The following is a 23,189-nucleotide window of genomic DNA, read 5'->3' on the forward strand; positions in this document are numbered from 1 at the left end:
ATAATTGCTTCACCTACCGTGCTTGCGTCACTGACCATCTCAAGCACAAAGTTTTAAGGCATCTAACCTTTACGTCTTCGCAAAGATACATAGCTTGGTTCTCGACATCTTTATGCAAGTGTCACGTATATAAATAAGGCTGACTCCTAGAAACTTCTGAAAACCTGACCCCCCAAATGGAGAAGACACTCTAAAAACACAAGAGCAGTGAAATCAATGAATGGTTGCCTGTATTATATTTCCCTTAGGAAACTGTCACATCTTCTTTGCCAAAAAGGAAAGCTCTGGGGAAAGATTTTTATTTTAAAGTTCACGTTGGACGCTGAGCTTGAAATAGACATGTGAAGAAAACTAAGTCCTTCTCCACTTTTCCACTCTTGTCTCTCTGTGACAGACGAGGACACCCATGATTTACAATCCTCCCTGGGTCTTTCCATCCTAATTTGCTGTCAGGGAGATGTTTGTTTTTCCATAGGAACTTAGTAATGTCTAGTTGTTTCTCCCTGAAAGTGACCCCCCTTTGCCTTGACTGTGATGTCGAATGATTTTTTATTAAAGTGGAAGTGGTGGTGTGTCTCTCCCTAATTAGCCTCAAATATCTCAGTGATTAAATACTGAAAAAATTCCCTTTGTACGGAAAACTGTAATTAAACATTACAGGGAAAACAAATTATCCACCGAGTGCCACGCTTTCGTCTTCAGCTAGTTCATTTCCTATATGGGCGTCTGGCTCTGCCTGGCAGTAGATCCCAGCTCTGTTGGTGTTCTGCCACACAAAGATATAATTATAAAAACAAATGCTCGGAGACTCCTGGTAAAATGAATGCATTGGCATCTCCCTGGCACATGATTCCATTGACATGTGAAGCCAGAAGGAATTGTTTTTAACCAGATAACTATTAATTTTATAGGACTTCCAGAATAATATTTATTATTTTCTCTGCTGGAGCTAAACAGCCACCCCAATTTCTCAGTTTCATTATGTATTCATTTGCCTGATATAAAATTAAGTGAAGAAGTATTTGTCTATTTATTTATTGAAAACCAGCAGTTCACTTGGCATTGGGCAACCAGATGGAATAACAGAAGAAAAATAACAATTCTGCACATAATTAAATAATTGCTGATGGAATTTAAATGGCAAGGGAGAGAGAGAGAGAGACAGGGAAAATGAAAATCTTTGATCGTTTTAAGTAAAGCATCTGCTCTTTTGCAAGGGCAAACAGAGATAACTCCCAGCATCTGATGCATCAGTAACTCTCTATTAAGATGGATTTCCCAGAAATTATCATTCAGATTGAAATCCTGGCTTTTTGATTTGCTTAATAATCAGGGTGTGAAAACTTCACTCAGCGAATGCCTGATAGCAAATGTGGCATTCCTTACGACATCTTGGGTTCCGGTGAGATTTTTTTCTAAAGTAATAATGAAGAGTCTCGAACGTGTTTATTTATCACGAAGCAAGGCTGGAAGGATGAAGTGGCTTCCTCTGGATGCGCTGGATACCAGAGCGCTGCACGCATCCTCCAGCCTCGGCGGGAAGGCTGTTTACCAAAAAGCTGTGATTACGTCTGCTTGAGCCGGTTCATTGTTCCCATCTGAATAATGCATCTGGGTCTCTCTGGCGGGGCTGTTTGTGTTTGTTTCCCCACGCACACCCAGAGCTGAAGACAAGGGTGGACCCAGGCGCCTCCACTGCAGCTTCGTCCCAGTGTCCATGGCGGTAGACAGCCTGGTCCAGTCCCAGGCTGGCCCATCCACCCCGTCTCCTTCTCTGCACTCGGTGCTCAGCCTGGATGACAGCAGCGGCCTCCCATCACCACGGAAACAGCCTCCGCCCAAGCCAAAGAGGGACCCCACCACGCGGCTGAGCGCCTCCTATGAGGCCGTGAGCGCCTGCCTGTGGGCTGTCACCAAGGACTCCTCCAATGAAGGTTAGCCTCGGGGAAGGGGGACCCCGACCCCCGTTGGGTTACTGATGCTTGATTTCCGGTCTTTGAGTGCGCCGCAGCAGTACTTTGCCCTAATATATTTTTAGTAGAATTAAATCCGTTGTTGGCTTGCCAGGGCCCCCCCCCCCTTTCTTTTTAAATTTTTATTTATTGATTTTTGGCTGCGTTGGGTCTTCGTTGCTGCACGCGGGCTTTCTCTAGTTGCGGCGAGCGGGGGCTACTCTTCATTGCGGTGCACGGGCTTCTCATTGCGGTGGCTTCTCTTGTTGCGGAGCACGGGCTCTAGGCGCGCGGGCTCAGTAGTTGTGGCTTGCGGGCTCTAGGGCGCAGGCTTAGTAGTTGTGGCGCACGGGCTTAGCTGCTCCGTGGCATGTGGGATCTTCCTGGACCAGGGCTCGAACCTGTGTCCCCTGCGTTGGCAGGCAGATTCTTAACCACTGTGCCACCAGGGAAGCCCACCAGGGAAGCCCACCAGGGGCCCTTTAATCATTAAACATAAATAATATTAATTCTAATCTCTAAGCCTCTTAGGGAAAAGCTACTTATATATCATTTCCTTAACTCCTCTCCCGACTTCCACATTGAATGAGGAGCCTCAAACCAGAACAATTCAGAGAGTCGGTTGCTCGTCCACGTAAACTTTTGTGAATTAAAAAGCTAAAAAGATTCATCTGGCTTCCCTGTTATCACAACTTAATTAAAAATTAAGCCTGCTTTGTCCCCACACAGTAAAGTGAAACGATTCATGCAGAGGAGAATCATGACTCAGCAAAATTCAGTGAGTGAAACTTTGGGGACTAGACAACAAAGGTCTCTGCATCAGTGGTCTAGACGTATTTATGCAAAACCACAGTTTATTCTCAATTAATTCTCTCATAGATTAGTTCATGTGATATTATTGCTTAATTTTTAATTTTTAGAATTGTGAAAAGCAGAGGAAGTCCTTCTTTGCAGAACATTTACTAACTTCACAGATTTTACTTATCACCCATGCGTATGAGGTCCTATTCTAGGCCCAGGAAGGTACACAATAAATAAAACAAAGTTATCTTCCCCCATGGGGTTGGCATTCTAGTGGGGAAGACAGATGGTAAACACAATAAACAAATAAATACACGGAATAGCTTAACTGTTTTTTGTTTTTTTTTTTGGCGGGGCCTCTCACTGCTGTGGCCTCTCCCGTTGCGGAGCACAGGCTCCGGACGCGCAGGCTCAGCGGCCATGGCTCAGGGGCCGAGCCGCTCCGCGGCATGTGGGATCTTCCCGGACCGGGGCACGAACCCATGTCCCCTGCATTGGCAGGCAGACTCTCAACCACTGCGCCACCAGGGAAGCCCCGAGTCAACACCTTTTATGCCCAGTCCTGTTCTTATTAACACGTGCCTTTCCTAGAGGTTTTCATCCAGTATATACGGTCATAGTGAAGAGAGGCCGGCCAGAGGGCTCGTTTTTCTTCTCTACCTTTGTGCCTGAAAAGCTGGAAGCAATTTTATGGGCCAGTAAATTTTAACACTCGTTTGCAAACTATTAACAAGCGAGAGCCAACTATTTGAAAGTGTGATTTTTAAAAGTTCGGGGTTGCTTTTTGCAAACAGAGACTAGGAAAGGAAGAACAGAGCCGTGACTTCTCTTCTTTGCAGGGAAGCTCCCAGCTGAGGGCTTTGCTGAAGAACTGAGTATCTAAACCCAATGTGACGGCTTTCTCCCCAACACAGGGACCCCTGGATGGTGAAATAGCACAGGACAGGTTTTGGGGGGCAGCTCTAGGCGCCCCCACTTACGCCTGGTGATGTGAGATGCATACCCAGCCTCCCTCAGACTCCAGCCACCCGCTCCTTAGAAATAACACCCGAGGAATCCGTATTTCTTAGAATTGCCGTACAGCTTCCCTTTGTAACAAAACACAGTTTATATGTATAGACACGAGAATGGTTCAGCTGTGTGGCTTCATTTGGAAATAGCGTTACGTGTCATTCCCTTTTTTATTGTCTTGTTTATAAATTTATTCTAGAATAGCACTTGACACCCAGTAAGCACTCAGTAAATACTTATTGAACAAATAAATCAATAGAATAGAAAAATATTTCTTTGTGCTGCTTTCGTGAAAGCGGAACTAGCTTCTTATCAGTAAATCGAAATGAGCACAATTTGGCAAGTTTCAACATGTACCCTTGAGATTTGTCAGACTTTGTCAGCATTATTTTTAACAGAATCCCCTTTATAATATTTTTTTCTCTTACCTGAAATTTGATGAAAATTAGGTCCTCCGTGAACGCTGCCCTGAGAATGTGTGACGGGGCATAACAGGAGAACATAATTATGTTTCACAACTTATGGCTCATTTGTCCATTCAACACATGTTAATTCAGTGTATTCCACTCCTCCAGGGCCTTAGAGACCAGTGGGCTAGGAAAATGGGCAAACAAATTATGAGAGAGGCAGAGTAACAGCAAGGGCACCAAAGAGCACAGAGCAGGAGGGGCTAACCCTCACTGGGACCTGTGGAAGGGGCCGAGAAGGACATTTAAGAGGCCTTACACACGTGGAGGGCAGTCAGTGGGGAAAGATGGGCCGAGAGCAAAGGTAACAGACTCCTCCCTCAAAGAAATGACCTAGCAAGGTTGTAATCTATCGCAGCTCAGTAGAAACCCTTCTTGTCCAGTTTGTAAGCTGGTTGCAGATCGATACTGACCTCACTCAAGTATGCAACAGGCCCACCAGCCAGGGAACTGGCTTTATCTAGGCATCCTTCACGTCTTAGGTCCTGAGAAGGGCACACAGTTTGCTCTGAAACTGGGCAAAATCACACTGGAAGAGTTGGAAAACAGAGGATAACAACACACACAGATACAGGTATTTTCTTGATGAACGATCTTCTCATTTCTTTCTTCTCATAGATTTAACATGTAGGCATCTTATTCTCAGTGAGAATGGGGCCAAGTAACTTGTGTCTTGAGGCAAAGTCACCGACATGCCTTAGCAAAAAACTCAAAGGGAAACTATTTTGTACAAGAAAATGTTTACCTCCTAACAGAATCTAAAAATGACACGAGTCTCTAGATCATTGCACAGTAACTCAGATAAGAGTCAAGTTTAAGAAAAAATGAGAGGGCTTGAGAATGTGGGATTTATCCCTTAAGTTACTGTTAGGACACTAAGACTTGCCCTCAAGGTGATCTATAACCATGAAATGTCTCCCTGATCCCATCTCACTTTTATCCGTAAATTCAAGGACTAAAAAAATTGTTAAGAAAACTCTTAATATAAATTCACTCTTAACAGCCCTTAAATCCTTATTTGCAAATGAACAATTAGCAAGGACTTGTGTGGACACACACACACACACACACACACACACACACACACACAAAGGAATAACCATAAAACCAAATTAGACTCTTAATTCTCTAACTGTGGTATTCTAATTTCACTTTATGAAGAATGAAGCTTTCCAGTTCCCGGCCCAGATATTCTAATTTGGTAGTTACAGACAAGGCCAGGAACTGTGCTCTTTACATCCTCAGTAAAGCACCCCAGGTGATCTGATAGTGATGAACTGCAGACCACGCCCTACAGAACCCTGTTCTGTGACTCATGACTGATTTCTGGTTCTGTAGTAATAATATGATGTTGATGGTAACAGCTGACACTTACAATTGTTTGTCATGTGACAAGCCCTATGCTAAGTATCTTCAAGCTTTAGAACTACCTGATGGGGTGGGACTGTCACTGTGACCCCTCTGTAGATGTGGATGTTGAGTCAGGGGAACAGTGGTGTATCCTGTCCCATGCTACACACCCAAGCAGTCAGCTTCCAGAGGCCAGTCTCTCAACTGCCTCCCGATAACCCATGCTACTTTTATTTATCATCGTTTAATTCAAAAAAGCTTTTCTCTGCATCTAAAGCAAACCTTGAGGGAATATCATATCAGCTATCTATGGTTGCTTACCAACTCCTCCCAAACTTGGATATTTAAATAAAATACGATTATTTTATTACTGTCTCAGGTTCTGGGTGTCAACTGGGCTCATCTGAGTGGCTGTCCCTCAAGGTCCTCCATGAAGCTGCATGTGGTGGCTGGAATCGCCTGTAAGCTGGTCACTTGCATGCCTGGTGCCCATAGATGTCTAAGGACTGGGACTGCTTGGCCAACTCTGTGTCTAGGTGGTCTCGCCACCCAGTTTGTGCAGCCTGGCAGCTTCAGGGTAGCTGGACTTCTTACGTGGACAATCAGTGTGTCCCCGGCGCCTGCTCCAGGAAAGAGAACGCCGGGCGGTCACTCTCTTACCTTTGACGAGCAGCCTTGGAAGCCACACAGCATCACTTCCACCACTGCCACCAGACAGTCTCAGAGGCGCATCCAGGTTGAGGAAGGTAAAATAGACTCTAACTCTTGATAAGACTGGGAAAACTATTGTGGCCAATTTTTGGAAAATACAGGCTGCCTTAATCCATCCTCTGGATCAAACAATTCACATCCCTCCCACGTGCAAGAGGCACTCATCCCTCTCCCATGCTCCCCAGAGCCTTATCCCATCATCACATCGGGCTCAGGTCCAAGCCCCAAATCCCATCATCTAAGTCAGGTCCAGGTATCCTGGCTGCTCAGGTAAGGCTCCTTAGTTGGGCAGCTCCTCCAGGACTGTCCCTAACTATCGAAGACAAGCTGCCTATTCTCCACACAACTAACATGTTGCTTGTGCCTTGGTTAGGTTTTAGTCCTGGTGCCCGGAAATTATTTTCCATGGCCATTAGGTCCGTGCTACAGAATCTGGGCTCATCTTTGGATGTTATTTCCTCGTCCACAAGAGGTGACACGTTTGGGGCCGGTCGTTTTCTCAGCCTGATTCCTGCTCATAAACTTTTGAAGCACCAGAGCCTCTTTATTTTGTATTGATCGTACCTCTTTCAACGCAGCCGATACAGTTCCTTTAAAAGCTTTGCGAGTTTCCTGTGAATCAATTTATAATCTACCCCTTTAGTCAAAAGCCACATCCACAAATCTCCTTGAGATAATCTCCTCTTGACTTTTTCTTTTCTGCAAGATTTCTGTGGGGCAGTACTCTTGATATCCTTAGAAGTCCTGTGGTTTTGTTTCTTTGAAAAGGTCCAGTGAAGCACCACCTGACATCTTTCTGAGGTCTTAATAAAGGGGTTCATAGTCATGACCTCGGCTTCAGCGTTAGATCCTGTTTTCCTGAAAATGCCCCAGATTCAATCTCTGCTTACAAGTCATTTCTTAACTTCGGAGTTATTTACTATCCTGATGGCCCAGTGAGAAACTATTTTATTTTCAAACTCAGAAAGCCCAGGCTCCTTTATAGATAATCGTTTGTTCTTTCTGTAGCTTATCTCTTTACCCTCATTTTCCTGCAGGAAAGTAGAAGAATCCAGGAGGCTGCTTGTACACTTGGTCTAAAGATCTCCCTCCCTAGATCATCCAGTGCCTTAAGTGTGTTGTCTGGTTTCCGCAGTACCGCAGGTGACAGTGTTGCTAAACTTTCCACAAAGGTATAAAAAGGGTTATGTTTCCCTCGGCGTCCAGCATATTTCTTACTTTCCTTTAAACATCACCAGGAGCTTTCCTGGGCGTCACGCTTCTGCTAACAGTCTCTTCAAGACCTCTCCTCCTTCCCTGGTGGTCCAGTGGCTAAGACTCCACGCTCCCAATGCAGGGAGCCCGGGTTCGATCCCTGGTCGGGGAACGGGATCCCAACGTACCGCAACTAAGAAGTCCGCCTGCTACAACTAAACATGCCACGACGAAGGTCCCGCCTGCCTCAACTAAGACCCGGCACAGCCAAAATAAGTAAATGAATAAATAAATAAATAAATATTAAAAACCAAAAAACAACAAACTCCTCCAACTTCCCAAGGCTACTGCCAGGCTTTTACAGTTTGGGTTTTTGGGCTTTATGGCAGCACTCCACTTCCAGTACCAATATCTGTATTAGTTGTCCATTGCTATCTAACAAACCTCTCCAAAATTTAGTAGCTTAAAATGACAAAGGTTTTATTATCCTCTCTCTCTGTCTCTCTCCTTCTCCCTCCCCCTCCCTCTCTCTGTCTCTCTCTCTCTCTCTCTCTCTGTCTCCCTCTCTCCCCATTCTACTAGTTGGGTATCAGCTAAGCCCTTCTCATGCGAGCTCTGTCACAGCTGTGGTCAGACAGCGGCTGGGCCTGGGATGGTCCGCAGGCTCAGTTCATTACATTTCTGGTGTCTAGGCTGGGGAAACCTGGACAGCTGAGGGCTGGAGCAGATGGGGTCCTCTGGCATCTCTCTCACCTCTGTGTGGCCTCTCCACATGTTCTCCACAGCATGGGTGCTTCAGAGTAAGCAGTCTTCTCACATAGAGATCAGGGCCACCAAGAGATGTGTCCCGAGAGAGGAAGAGCAGGCCAGAAGCTGCACTGCCCCTGACCCAGCCTCAGCAGGCAGGCGGCCTTGCTTTTGCCATGTTCTACTCATGGGGCGGTCACAGAGGTCCTTCCCGCTTCAAGGTTCTAGAAGAGCACGAAGGACTAGAAATATTGTTGAAGCCAGTTTTGTAAAATACAAGCTGCCACAAGTCCTTTAACTTATTCAGATCTTCAGAACAACTCCATAATACTAATGTTAAAATTTTGTCTGGTTCATTAACTTTCCAGGAGAAGCTTATGCGTTGCTGTGTTTTCGTACATCGAAAGCCTTTGCGATAATGCTCATTAATTACAGAATTGTGCATTTGGGGTATTTTCTACTCCTAAAAGTTGGCTGCTTTGGTGAACCCTGTACAATACTGGCCTTCAAAGATAGCCATTGAGTTAGAAAATTAACTTGGTTCTTTTCCATTCTCATCTGGATGTCTCCCATTTGTTTCATGTTTGCGAAGCACTTTACATACATTGAGCTAAGCACTTTACATGCATTATCTTATTCCTCTGAGATGATTAGTGATATCACCATTTTAGGCATGACTGTACTGAAGCCCAGAGATGTGACCAAGACCTCTTTTAAAATTATAATTTGCACCGATGCCACCACGCAAACACACACACACACACACACACACACACACACAGACCCAATTCTGTGACGATTATGGCCTGTAGTTTCCCACCTCATAGCATGTATCATGTTCTAACATGCTATGGAATTAACTCATTTGTTTTATTTACTTTTTTTATTGTCTGACTTTACCCAGGAGGGCAGAGGAAGGAAGGGGACAATTACTGTATATTCACTAATGTGTCTCTGAATAAATACTGGTTAAATGCACGACTAAATGAATGATAGCATGAAAGGGTGGTCATGCTGGGGTTTGAATCCAAGCCCAGCTGACTCCAAAGCCTTTAATTTTAACCCTAAAAGTGGAGTTGTCACTCCGAAAGTGGAGACGGACACTCTCATATATGCAGTCATAATGAGAGAAAAGCCTGGCTGCCTTAAAACTCAGGAACTCAGCAAAATTAGATGTGCTTATTCAGATCAAGAATTCCTACAGATTAGCAAAGCACCAAATTGGTAAAATAGTTCAAGATATTTGAGAAGTTTTGATATTTTAGTAAAACTGTGTGTAATTTTCTAAAATTAACATCTTGGCTCCAGAGAAATTATATTTAATAAAATCTATAATTTACAGTAAAAAACATTAGAAAAATAAGTCTTTTAGAATTTTTTAACTTAAACTTTAATAAATGTTTTGAGTCATATTTAAGTAGTTTTTCTGCCTCTTTAAAAATTAGTTCTCGCTAATATTATGCTCTTCTGTTTTTCTAAATATCTTCCTTCTTTTCAATTTACGAAGTTGCCACTGAAGTTCTTAGTGAAATACAACACTCTTGATTTCCCTGTTAAGTGTGTTAGGATTCAGATATATTAATTAACTGTAAAACAAGCCCTTGGCATCATTTTAACAACGTTCTTTTTAGGAAAATAATCTTTCCATGCATGTAGTTGTTTTCAGTGGTGTTCTGTCGTGTTCGTTTTAGACCATTTAAATAATCCAGCTTAGGTATTTCCTACAGGAAACACCCGCAGGGCACCAACCCGCTAATTTGCTGGTTCTCTCCAGGCTCCTATTTTCTCTTCTCTAAAAGCCATGAGAAGCAGTTCAGCCAGTACTTAGTCCACACGTGTATCAGGCCCTCAGAACCCAGGCGTAAGCAGGTGCCAGTGCAGATGGAAGGCGCCCACCCCGCTGCATCCCATCCCTTCCCGCTGCAGGCGGCTGGCAATCCTGGGCCTCCCTACTGGCCACCTTACCTCTTCCTTGACTGGTGGCAGTTGTCCTCCCCCTCCGAGATCAAAACTGGCTTTTCCCCATGGCAGTCGTGTGAAGTGCAGGGAGACACGGACCCAGGAGGGTGGGGAGATGGGGAAGCTGAGGTTGAAGAGAACCAGACCCTGGAGCGGGGAGCGAACTGGACCCTGGAGGGTGGAGGGACCCGGACCCCCGCAGCGGGGGAGCGACCTGGACCCTGGAGGGTGGAGGGACCCAGACCCCGCGGGGGGGGGGGGAGAACTGGACCCTGGAGGATGGAGGCCGGGTCCTCGCCAGTCGCGGCGCCGGGGCAGCTCCGCGCGCTGCGCGAGGCTCGGGCCGGGTCCCCCGCTAACACTGCCGCCCCTTCTCCGCCCTCGCCCAGTTCTCAGCCGGCCCCGGCCGCACAGCGACGACTACAGCGCCGTGAAGAAGATGCCGCCTCGGAAGCCCACGCGGAGCCCGCACACCAAGCTCAGCGGCTCCTCGGAGGAGATCTCGGGCGCCAGGCCGGGGGCGGCGGGGGCCGGCGGTGCGCGGCGCAGGGCGAGCGGCCCGCAGCGCGCCCCGGGGATCCCCGCGCCGCCCGCGCCCCCGGAGCCCGAGCCCGTGTACATCGAGATGCTGGGCCGCGCCGGCAGCCCCGAGCCGGCGGAGGCCGTGTACGAGGAGATGAAGTACTGGGCGCCCCCCGAGGGCGGCGGCCTGGGGGCGGGCGTCTCGGCGTCCGCCTCGCCCCCTCCGCCGCGCGACGGCCGCAGTCCCCTCCCCTCGGAGGACGGCGACGCCGGCGGGCCCTGCCGGGACGCGTGCGACATCCCCGCGCCCTTCCCCGACCTGCTGCCGCACCGGCCCCCCCTCCTCGTGTTCCCCCCGACGCCGGTCACCTGCTCCCCGGCGTCCGACGAGTCGCCCTTGACGCCCCTGGAGGTGAAGAGGCTGCCGGTCCTGGAGACCAGCCTCAGGTACCCCGTGCAGCCCGAGGGCGCCGGCCCCCCGTCCCCGCAGCACCCCAAAGCCCCAGAGGGCGACGGCGACCGGCCCGCGTTCGCCGGGCCGCACGGAGCCTCCCGTCCCCCCACGCCCGCCGCCGTCCCCCGGCCGCCCGCGCACTTCACCTCCGCGCCCGAGCCCGGCGCGGGGAGGCCGGCGGAGCCGCCCCGGGGCCCCCCGAGGCCCACCTCGGCCCCCGCGGGCGCGCCCTGCAGCCCCGGCCTCAGGAGCCCGCACCCCCCCGGGAAGGCGGCCCGGGCCGAGCCCCGGAAGGCCGCCCCCGGCGCCCCCTCTCCGGCCGCCTACAGCCCCCCGAACTGCAGGCCTGTGGGCAGCCCCCTGGACGAGCTGGCCAGCCTCTTCAGCTCGGGAAGGAGCGTGCTCCGGAGGTCGGCGGCGGGCCGGAGGATCCGCGAAGCCGAAGGTGAATTTCGCACACGGAGGTAGAGGCGTAGCTGCAGACGCGGATGTGTGCCGATGTGCCGTAGATACGGTTTAAGGAACGCTTGAGGTCATTGCGGGGTCGTTCAGAGCAGGTACCAACTTAAAAACAAACATCTTATGCAACCAATATGGCCAGGTAGGTAAGAATGAATCTTTCCGTCTCGTAGGTAAAAGTTCAGGATACAACAGCCCACAGCGCTAAAACTGGGTTTAATACACCCTTGTGACTTGAGAAGTATTAGAGCAGGACTCGGCTTGAGCCGCTGATTTCCGTTTCCTGATAATATTCACTTGCAACATGGAAGGGGCACTTTTGTCACATTATGCTGAGATGCCCCTTTGGTTTACAGCTCACGGCTAACCCGAGTGTCCTCCAACCTGCTGTCCATCTCACTTCCACTCCCGGCATCTGGGACGGTTACCTGTTGAGTTACTCTCTTACACTCACTCAGTACCACTTGCGCTATGTTGTTCTGAATGAATGATTTTTGTGCTGTTCCTTTGCCACCCGAGGAAAATTTTAACTCAGTTCTGTTATATCTGCATCTTCTCATTGAGCAGCTCTGTCTCATAACTAGTTAGCTGTTGACAGACCAGTCAAGTGAGCTCAGGGCTAAGCTGCGGCAGCCAGAGGCTGTTGCCTGTATTAAAAAGTATTTATTTTGTGTCCGTATAAAAGCAGAAGGTAGCTAGCAAAGCAAAAAAAAAAAAAAAAAAAGCCAAAAACACAAAAAGCCCTCATTAAGAATTTGTGGCTAATCTCTTGTAAGTAGCTCACCATGTGCTAATTCATTCAGACGAGGTTGCCTTTGAGCCAGAGGCGCCATTTGGGCACAGATACTCTTAATAATCACAGAGAATGTAGTCATCTTCCAAAAAAACATCTTTTTATACAGAACCAAAATATTTTCCAATGTTCTGTATTTGGGAGGGGAATTACGTGAATACAAAGCATCTTCTCTTTAAGGAAATTGTAGCAGGTCCCTCGACCATGATGCCATTAACCCGAATGTCGATGGCAACTACTAGCCTCCCCACTTTACAGAGATGGGAAACTTCAAGGTCAGGAGGTTAAACACCTTCCTTAAGGTCAGGTGGTAGGACTGGAAATAAAAGCTTATGATGTGACGTTTTATGTGCGCGTTAACCTGCTCTTTCACCTAAAGAAAATACATAAATATATTGGCTTTCATCATTTGATTAGGTCCAAAATCTCTAGAAAATCTAGAAAACATTATCAATAAGTGAAAAGTAGGTCAAGACTAAGAACACTTAGCAAATGAGTGAATAACCTAACCCCCATTTATTCTTTTTTTTTTTTTTCGGTACGCGGGCCTCTCCCTGTTGTGGCCTCTCCCGTTGCGGAGCACAGGCTCTGGACGCGCAGGCTCAGCGGCCATGGCTCACGGGCCCAGCCGCTCTGCAGCATGTGGGATCTTCCCGGACCGGGGCACGAACCCGTGTCCCCTGCATCGGCAGGCGGACTCTCAACTACTGCGCCACACGGGAAGCCCCCCCCCCCCATTTATTCTTCAGTCAGATAAGCTAATTGTTTTTTTAGCTAACAATTTCTTCTTAATTACAGGCCATTAATAAATGAAATTGTCCTTGTAAGTAGGAGATGGCTTGAATTTCACAAGTCATATGTTTCATTCCAAGGAACAAAATGGACTCTAGGAGAAAAGCCTTAAATGAACAAATTACTATTTGCTTTCGGAACTAAAAGTTTATTAAAACCAAATTTTACTATAGATGGGAATTGGATGAATTCTTCTCGGCTGTATTCAAGGAAGTGAAATTAATGAATTTGTAGACGGCCGTCATCATTTGGAAATCCCTAAGTCTAGGGCTTGAGGGGAGGATTCCAGTGAGGCCTCCAGGCAGGGTGCGTGGATGTGCTAATATTTACCCTTGGTAACATTAACCGGTATTTGGGAACATGTATCAAAACCTCAAGCACAACATTGTTAGTGCAACTCTAAAATTATAAAATATCTATTTTTCTACTGTGGGCTTTTACAAAACACTCTTTATTTTGAAAAGATTGTCTTGAGCCACTTACGACTTTCTCATAAATGTATGAATTGGCAGCTTCTGCCCCAGCACAGTGGCTGTAATAACAGGAAGCTGCAGTAGGAGATGGCTCGTCCCCTCGCACCAGATGACAGGAGTCCAACGGTGCAGCTGAGACCGGTGTGATTCCCGAGGGTCCGTGATGTAGCAAACACGTTGACCAGCGTGCAGGACGTGTCCTCCTGGGATCGTACAGGCTATTCTTTTAGGATGTCAAAGGGGCTTAAAGAGAAGACTTGGAAGAAAAAATAGTCTTGATGCTGGAGCTAATCACTGGAGCTGCTTATATGATTATTAGGGTTTACACCATGTGATCCCGGAGCCAGTAATCCGTCGTCTTCTGAATGAATCGCATGGCTGGTATTCGTGATTTACTGGAGTCCTGGGACTTCTCCCCTTTAAGATTTTAAATCTTCTTCTTTACCCTTTTTATATTTCAACATATTCTTCTCTTCACCTGAAATAGCTTCCTTACCAAATAATCCAGTGGGCGGCTAATTCCGCCTCAATGCACCTGAATTAATTACAGCTCATTTCTTGGACCGTTGTGATATGGGGAAACTGCACTGCAGATTTGCAGAAGGGTTCAAAATATTCCCCTCGCTTCCTTAGAAAGTGACCTTGAAGAGATTAAACTGCTCCTTATTACCCTGCTAAAGGTATTTCCAGTTAAAATATAAAGGATGGTGAGTTGCGTATAGAAAAGGGGGTCCTTTGGTGTTTAATTCTACAACGTCACTACTCCATAGACTTAATATCCACGTGGGATTTTATAAATATCATGTCCCTCAAAACAGTTCATTTTCTATAGACTCTTGGATCTTCAATTTGAGGTACACAGGTCACAGAAATTCTAAGAGTCCGGGATGCAGGTATAGACAAAATGTGATTGTGCAGGTGACAGATGTGACTGCAGTCTGGGAGGGGTAGTATCAGCAGCAAGTAGCTGCAGTGCTTACTATGCTCCAGGCATTGTTTTAATAACCTGTTTAGTTCTCACAAGACTAAAATGTATCTGCTGTTAGCATCCCCATTCTACAGATGGGAAAACTAAGGCACAGAGATTAAACTTTCTCAAAGTCTTCCTCCTTTGAGAGAAACAGCCTGACTTGAATGCAGTGATTCTGGCTCCGGGGGCATTTGTCTTGGCTACCTGCCCAGGACTGCAGAGGAAAAAAAAAAAAAAACAGAGGATAAGCCTTTAAAAATTCGTATTTGCTCACCTGAAGTGCAACCACTAAGAGTCCTACAGTTTGGACGAAGAAAACGGTTTCATAAAGTCAAAAATTCCAAACATGTACTTTACAGATCGCGGATGTAAACAATTGTGGAATACCCACTGGGCCCTTAAAATGAAGAATGACTAAATGTTTAATTGTCTGTGACTTCCTGGTTATCCCATTCATTCACAAGGTGTTTTTCATCTGATGCCATAATATGATTAATATTATTATGCTAATTATTTATAGTTGCCTAGTTTCAAAAATTATGAGACCTAATTCAAATGCAGGGGCAGAGTCATTGGCTTCTTGGGGCCACGAGGGTGCGCCATCGTTCCAGATGGCTCCGTGGCAGCTGGTTGTTTATCTAGAGCATGAAGTAAAGTGAGCATGTTATTCTGTACCCGTTGAAAAAGATCAGATGATAGGGCTTTGACAACAACGCAGTACACCTCAGAAATCTGGAGAAGAATGTGGAGGAGTCTGAGTTGCAGAATATTCTGTGAAAAAACATTACTTTGTTACTTTCTGATACTGTGCATCCTTAGTTTATATGATATAAATAAGTAGTTAAAAATTATATTGACAACCAAAAATATAGAGAGACAATATTTCTTCGCATATAATAGGTGTTCATTAAATACATTTGATGAAAACCTACCTAAAGAAGAAAAAGCAGTTTTACATATAAGTATATTTGTTAAACCTGTGGCCCTTGTGGCGTTTTTACACATAAGAACCACTGAAGCCAAATGGTAATTACTCTTAATTTCAAATATTTCATTTCATTGCATAAACACTCCAAGTAAGAGTATTTTGAGTTTTTACATCAAAATATTATTTAAATGAAATTTTTACAGCATGATACTTGATTCCATAGGGCCATTTATTTTCCAAAGAATTATTTTTAAAGTCGGCTTCATGGAAAATTTCAAACATACAAAAGTAGAGAATAGATGAATGACCTCTCTCTGTGGCCAGTCTTAGCTCATCTCCAGTTTTCTCCACCATCAATGGATTATTTGGAAGTATGTCCCAAGGTCAAATCAATTTACTAATAAATATTTATAAACCTTTTATTAGAAAAGTCCTTTAGAAAAAAAAAGGTTTATTCTTCAGTCACTTTAATTAGTACAGACCAGTCAATCCTTCTGAGCCTCGTGACTGTGAGGTTGTTGCTCAGGACAGAAGCCGCCTCCGGATGCTGGAGACTCGTTTTTCATGATACAACCAAAATAATTCTCGGGAGTTAGCTTTCCACCAAAACACCGACCTGCGAGATCTTCCACAGGTTCTTTGAGCACAGCTCCAGACGCGGGCAGCTGTGCAGACAACTTTTCTGCTACAACAACAAGCGTGGATTTCTAAATATCGCATCAAACAGAACTAAGTATGAAAGATCAAGGTCCCAAAAGACATACGGTTGCATCTGAAATCAACATGGTGTGAGGTTTTGACGCCTCACTGCCAAATTAAGTACAATTACCTATGCGTTGTTCAGCCACAAGAAGATGCCTTAAAATCAGTGAGCTATCACAGAATTACAGGCAGAAACCTCTGACCTGCTCAAGGACAGTGTTGGTAAATTGTCATTCTCTGCTCCTGGCGTTTGAGACAGAAGTTTCGACACCATCTTCATTTCATCTGTGATGCGTTGTAATGAAATTGCGGCATACGGAATTGGTCCTCCTCGTGCAGATGTCTAGATCCCATCATGGGATGCAGGGCTTGACATCCCGGAGGCTTCTTGCCTCCATGCAGCCTCTACTAGCAGTTTATCCGTGCCGAGCTGTTAATCTTTCTCGCTCCCCAGCCGCTTTGCTTTCTCTCCATGGTGATTTATTTGTGAGCAGTGGTGGCCTGAGGCTTCATGAAAATTATAAAGGGCGTGGAGAGCAAGCACATAGTTTACTGATGTGTAGTTGAGCGCACTCCTGCCTCTCATAAAGGTCTCCCTCCTGTGAAAGGAAGGAATTCCGCGGCCTTCTGGAACCATTTTAAATCAACCCTAAGTTTCCCTCGTTTTCCAAATGAGTAAGTCCTCCGGGAAGACGAGCTTCACATCCCCAGAGAAGCAAGCTGTCCATTTATCATCTATCAGGCGAGGATGAGCTATAGAAATGGCTCCCCCTGCCGTATCGGTGAACCTGAGCTTGCACAGAAGGAGAGTAGATCTCTCTGTGAGAAAAGGACGTTTTCACCCAGTTCCTGGCCCTGCTGCAGTAAAGGAGAGTATCTGTGTTTGGGACTGGCAACCGGACATTGCAGTGTCTCTAATTCCCCAGATGTGCAATAGAAATAATACTTTGTCTATCTCCGCTTGGAAATGAGCTTTGGTCAGTAGCCAAACATACCTATGTGAAGAGCACAAAGCTCCTTGTCTTCTATGTTAAATTGGACTGTTGAAAAAATGCCTAATATTGGTTGTGAATGTGGTGACATTTCTCTCCCAGTTTACGGCACCTTCTCTCTCTAAATGCCCAAGAATTCACACAGGGAAATGGTGCAACCAGGGACCCATAAACAGGACTTGTATTAACTTGTAGAGCTAATTCCCTTGTAGTCATCATTAATGTGAGCACGGGGCTTGCCACAGGGAATCCAAAGTAGAGAGAAAGAAACCCGTGCGCCCTGCCCTGTCCGGGCAGTGCAGGTGGCAGGGGGGTCCACCCCATTTCAGTGAGAGGCTTTACGTGGAGGCTATAAACCATGAGTGCGTCTGTGACTGAACCCCCAAGTGGCCCGTGAACCCCAGGGGTTTGTCTGTACCTCGTTTAGCGAGAGGTTGCACAGATTGTATCACAAAGTGTCGGTGAGCAGGGCACGGTGCAGGGCCGCTGCTGCAGATGTGCACAGCTGGCGTGCCCGGCAGCCCAGAGGGGAAGTGCGTGACGGCTGCCGTCGAGGAGAGCCTCACGCCAGGGCTGGCACGTGGGCAGGAAGGGTGATGGGGACAATGATGGGGTGTGGAGTTAGTTTCCCGGGTGCAGAGGGGAGCCGGTATGGCAGCCAGAGGAAGCCATGTGTGGTGAGCCCTGCCTCTGAACGTGAGTTCAGGGTACCTGGTCCTTTTAGCATCTGGCCATGAGCCTTGAAGGAGAGAGAGAGAAAACAGAGGGTGCACGGAAGCAGGGCAGGATGAGCTTCCCACCTGGAAGCTCCACGACAAGGCCTGGAAGCATCTCCAACATTCCTCTTCTGTCCCGCGAGAATTCAGCATTAACCCTTGGGATCTCCCCTACAAATTAAGAGCCAAAGGAAGAAAGAGAACCAAACCGATAGTAGCAATTCTGGGTATGTGCCTGTGACCTCAGAGAATGGGAACTACTCAGAAACGCTCTGGAACATTGGTCATGGTGTTCTGTTAATAGTGTTAATAGCTAATGCTTATAAGTGGCCCTTTCCTGTCGGCCAAGCATGCCGACGTGCCTCTTCTCCCCGGGTCCTGTCTGTGAAGCCAGAGGTGCAGGTGTCAGCATCTCCATCCACCAATGAGCAGCCGTAGACTGAGGGATGAAGTGATTTTCCCATAATCGCAGAAACTGATCAGTCCCAGAGTCAGGAATCAAACACGTCTCTGTTCTCCCAGACCCTGGGTCTTTTCTACTGTGGCATTCTTAGTCTCCAAAAAACAATTAAAGTGTAAAAATGATACCCAGTCCCTGTCTCAGAAAGTAATTCCCTTCTGAAGTTAAAGATAAACTCCTTACCAGGAAAAGATATGGGAGGAGGACGCATAAAACTTTTCTTTTTGTAAAAAACACAAAAGCCAAAGGCCACATAAAACTGTTGGAAATGTTCCTAAGGGACACGGAAGTGTCGGTTTTGAGCTGAGGGCGTGTTCCTTGAGTGCCCCTTCGCCTCGCCCTCACCTTCCTGATAAAACCCTTTCTACTCTCTGGTCCCGCAGACTGCCCTCCCTAGTGTCAGGGACCCACAGCACACAGGTGGGGCCGGAATAACTCCTCACATTCAAAAGGATTGTTGGCTCGCTTTCTGTCTCCCTTTGACTCAGCCTCTGTGAGGCTTTGCTTGGGAACAGTTCCTAATTACAGGTGAGCAATCACTCACAGCAGTTGTTTTCACTTGCAAAGCGCTCACCCAGCATCTTTCCTTAAGGAAGTATCTGACTCTGTGGGATGTGAGTGTCCGTCCTGGGAGTGGAGCGTCTCAGATGCCTGCTCAGGACCAGCCAAAAGGTAAAGATGTCGTGACCTCTCACCCTGTCCCAGGGCCACGCTAAGGGCTGCACAGATGATCAGAGGTGGTTCTCAACAGCCAGCATGATTGGGGCGGGAGAAAGGCACACCCAAGAAAGCCCTCCTCATCTGTGTCTCTATGGCAACTTTTAATTTCCTAAGTTACGTGGCTATAGAGACAGAAATATAGATAATGGCAAAATTAGAAACGTGGCTGAAAAAAAAAAATAGTGTCAGGCCCGTACTCAGAGCCCCTCAATAAATGTTTGTTGGGAGAATCTTAAACTCAGAGGTGTCCTGAGCTTGGGACTTCCACTAGGCACAGCTGCTTCATTCTTCCTTGAAACCCAGGAGCCAAACCAACCAGAGAGTTGTGACAATTAAATATTTAGATCAACCTGATCAAAAAGTGACCCTTCGAATAGTGTGAATTATCCTGGGAAATGAGCTTAATGTCTTGGCTGTGAGTCTACGGCTGCCAGCATGCCTTCAGACCAGAGATAGGCATCTCACACAAATGGTTCATCATGTTTGAGATGAGCCGGAAGAGGCAGCGAAGCCATCCCAGCTCGGCTGTTCTCTAAGGCACAGTCAGTGGGAGGAGACTCTTTTGTACCTGGAATTCTGGAAGAGAGGGCAGTCTTTTCAGAAGTGGATTATCTTTCCTAACCAGTAAATATTTTTCATACCATCAAGCCGTTAAAGCAAGCAGCCATTGTGTGTTGGGGGTCTCTAGACTAGATTTTGAATTAAATGCCCACTGGGGGCTCCAAAGAGAAACCCAGTGCTTTATCCTCTAAGCCACTCAGCAACCCTCCCAAAGCAAGTTAATAAAGACCTTCCTGGCTCTCCGCATCTCATTATTGCCACAGAATACAATATCCCGGGGTTTTCTTCCTTTTGTGAAGAAACTCTTAGAAGTGGCAGGGTACAGGGAAAGTTTCCCTAAAGATGAGCTGGACCGCTGCCATGTTCTCTCTGTCCTTAAGAGGATTGGAAGAGAAAAAGATGTTTCTTAATTACCTAAGAGTGTTTAGGTTCTTTAGGCTGACTTGAATCATTTTTATGATTAATTCTCAGATTAGCCTAGAAAATTCCTCACCACCTGAGAGCCAGCTATATTCAATGTCATTTTACCCACTGCCCTATCCCATGAGTCACCCGCTGTGTGTGAAGCTTCTGAGACCTTTTTCTATGCTGGTTTTCACTTCTTTCTTCTTCTGGTTTCTCCTTGAAACCAGAAATGTTCATACTTAGACATTGTACACTGACAATATGCCGGGCGATTGCAATTTTACATTCACTAATACATGTTAATTGTAATAAGTCAAATCAACGACAATCTAGTTCGCTTTCCTCCCCACACAGGTGACTCGGTCCTAAAATATGCAGGGACCGAAGCATGGCAGCCATGAGCTGGAGCCCAGGTGATACACGTTTACAGTGGAACACTCACGGTAGCATACCTGAGAATGTGTGTATTACCAAAGTCCTGCAAGACCTACAAAAGAGCTTCTTCACACCCAAAACTCTGACTCATGATCAAACATACTCGTCCCCCCTGCTCCCCTGGCCGAAATGTCCATTTTAAAGAATGGAAGAATTGGCATATATGCACTGTAGGTACAACAGGGTAATTCCCAAGCAAATAGGCATGTTTTCGATCTTAGTTTTACTATTCTCCTTTGATGTGGAAAGATCCAGGAAGGAGTAAGTAAGAGACAGAAGACTTGAGCAAAGCAGTGGGTGAAAACTACCCCTGTTCAGGCATTTCCATGTTACTGAAAAGGGAACCAAAGCTTGCAGCCCTTAAGTTACTTCCTGAAGTCACATCTGTTTGTCCGAGTTATGTTTGCTTAATTCCAGTTCTCAGGTGAGATCACCAGCCGGACAGGGGCCAGGCTGGTTTTAGAAGCAGGATGGAGGGCACCCATTTACATCCATTTACATCCATTTAAAGTAGCCGAATGCGCGCCATACCCTTAGCAGTTCACATGTCTTTTTTCAAGTAAATAACCAATGCCCAGCAGCGGATTCTCTAGTGCAGAAGAGTATAGTTGTTTTTAATTTTCATGAGAATTATATTGACTTTATTTTGTCTCTTGGTATTTAACCACCTTTATGTATAGCTTGTAATGGAGCCCCTCCTGGATTTTTAATAGAAACTTGTGTTAAGAATAACTACTTCAGGGCTTCCCTGGTGGCGCAGTGGTTGGGAGTCCGCCTGCCGATGCAGGGGACGCGGGTTCGTGCCCCGGTCTGGGAAGATCCCACATGCCGCGGAGCGGCTGGGCCCGTGAGCCATGGCCGCTGAGCCTGTGCGTCCGGAGCCTGTGCTCTGCAGCGGGAGAGGCCGCAACGGTGAGAGGCCCGCGTACCGCAAAAAAAAAAAAAAGAATAACTACTTCATGGACCTAGAGATTATCATACTAGGTGAAGTAAGTCAGAAAGAGAAAGATAAAATATCATGCAATATCACTTATATGTGGAACCTAAAATATGACACATGAACTTATTTACAAAACAGACTCACAGACATAGAAAACAAACTCATGGTTACCAAAGGGGAAAGGGGGGGGGGCGATAAATTAGGAGGTTGGGATTAACAGATACACACCACTATATATAAAATATATAACCAACAAGGACCTGCTGTACAGCACAGGAATTCTACACAGTATCTTGTAATAACCTACAAGGGAAAAGAATCTGAAAAAGAATATATATATAACTGAATCACTTTGCTGTACACCTGAAACTAACACAGCGTTGTAAATCAACTCTACTCCAATAAAAAATTAAAAATTTTTTAAAAGACTGAAAGAAAGAATAACTACTTCAGTCCTTGAGAAAAATATGTAATCTACGTTTGCGCCATTTAAGGGACTCCTTTGTGCTCCCGTCGTAACATGCTTTCCAGTGCCTTCTGTCCATCCCCTACCCACCACATGAAACTTAGCACAACCAGATATTTTGTTGAATTGCATACGTGTCAAACGAGACAGTAAAACTCTAATGGCTGGCGTTCATTTCACTGATGTAGTTCACTTACCCAGGCTGGGAATCATGTCTAATCTCCAGAGGCTGGGACAGCGACACGGGGCAGAGGCACTGGGCTTCTGTGTGGTGATGAGGGATTATAAAAATGTCTTTTTAACCTGATGATCATTAGGAAACCCAGCGATGTGGTCCAGCTGCTAATCAGAGAGCATTTCCATTGCTGCAGGGGTCGAATCCATCTTAAGGAACCCTCTGTAATGATTTTAGGGAAAAGGTTCCATTTTTCAGACAATAAAATCATTCTATGACATCGCCCCCAAGACACAAAGTCCTTTTCAGGATTAAAAAAATCGGAGGTTAACTTCAGGCAAAATGATTCAATGAGTAACAATATTTGTGTTGCTGTTTGCTACTTGACTCCAGTCTTCAAAGAGGTTTGGAAAAATCGTTACATGAGAAGGGCGGGCTTCATTCATGCATTCAAAACATGCATTGAGGGTGTGTTTTGTGCAGGGCGTTGTGCTAAATTGTATGGATTTTAGAAGTAAAATATGGGATCTGCTCAGAAGCAGCTCACAGCAGGGAAACACGAGAGATCCGAGGTACCCAGGCTGCAAGAAACATTGTCCGGGAAGATGCTGCTTGGGCTTCTCAAACTGCTTACCCTTAATGCTTGTGAAATGCTACATTTTTATTCAATTCATTCTACTCTCTTTCGTTTTTAAATGCTTATCGTGACCCACTAAATTGATTTTCCAACCCATAAATATGTCCTTTGAAACACTGATCTGGAAGGTAGGATTTATCTGGAGGGAAGGAGGAGAGTGAAACCCAAGCAGTGGGAGAAACAGGCTGAGACCAGTGCGTCTCGCACTGTAAGAGGAGGGTTTGTGCAAGGACGCGATGGCGCCACCAAGTGATGTCTTGGAGGAACTACACCAGGGTGTGTGAAAAGGGCTTTTCTACATTCATGTACTTGTAAACGTATATTCTTTAAAGTGAAGGATGAGAAATGCTTAGCTGTGGGCACATGAGGATGGGACCGCCACCTCCTGACTGGCTCC

At 46.2% G+C, this 23,189-nt stretch overlaps 1 protein-coding gene across 4 annotated transcripts in view; it reads left to right on the forward strand.

The window, feature by feature from the left end:
* MYO16 (myosin XVI) overlaps positions 1–23,189 on the forward strand; it is a 530,197-nt gene that overhangs the window by 462,748 nt on the left and 44,260 nt on the right. For 3 of the 4 annotated variants that reach the window (XM_030856764.2, XM_060288080.1, XM_060288081.1), the window contains exons 31-32: positions 1,663–1,934; positions 10,582–11,613. In XM_030856764.2, the coding sequence (XP_030712624.1) occupies positions 1,663–1,934; positions 10,582–11,613 (1,304 nt within the window). The remainder of the gene's footprint in view (positions 1–1,662; positions 1,935–10,581; positions 11,614–23,189) is intronic. The other variant, XM_060288082.1, reaches the window with a different exon arrangement.

The sequence above is a fragment of the Globicephala melas genome, chromosome 18, assembly GCF_963455315.2.
Source record: "Globicephala melas chromosome 18, mGloMel1.2, whole genome shotgun sequence".
In the NCBI taxonomy this organism is placed as follows: Eukaryota; Metazoa; Chordata; class Mammalia; order Artiodactyla; family Delphinidae; genus Globicephala; species Globicephala melas.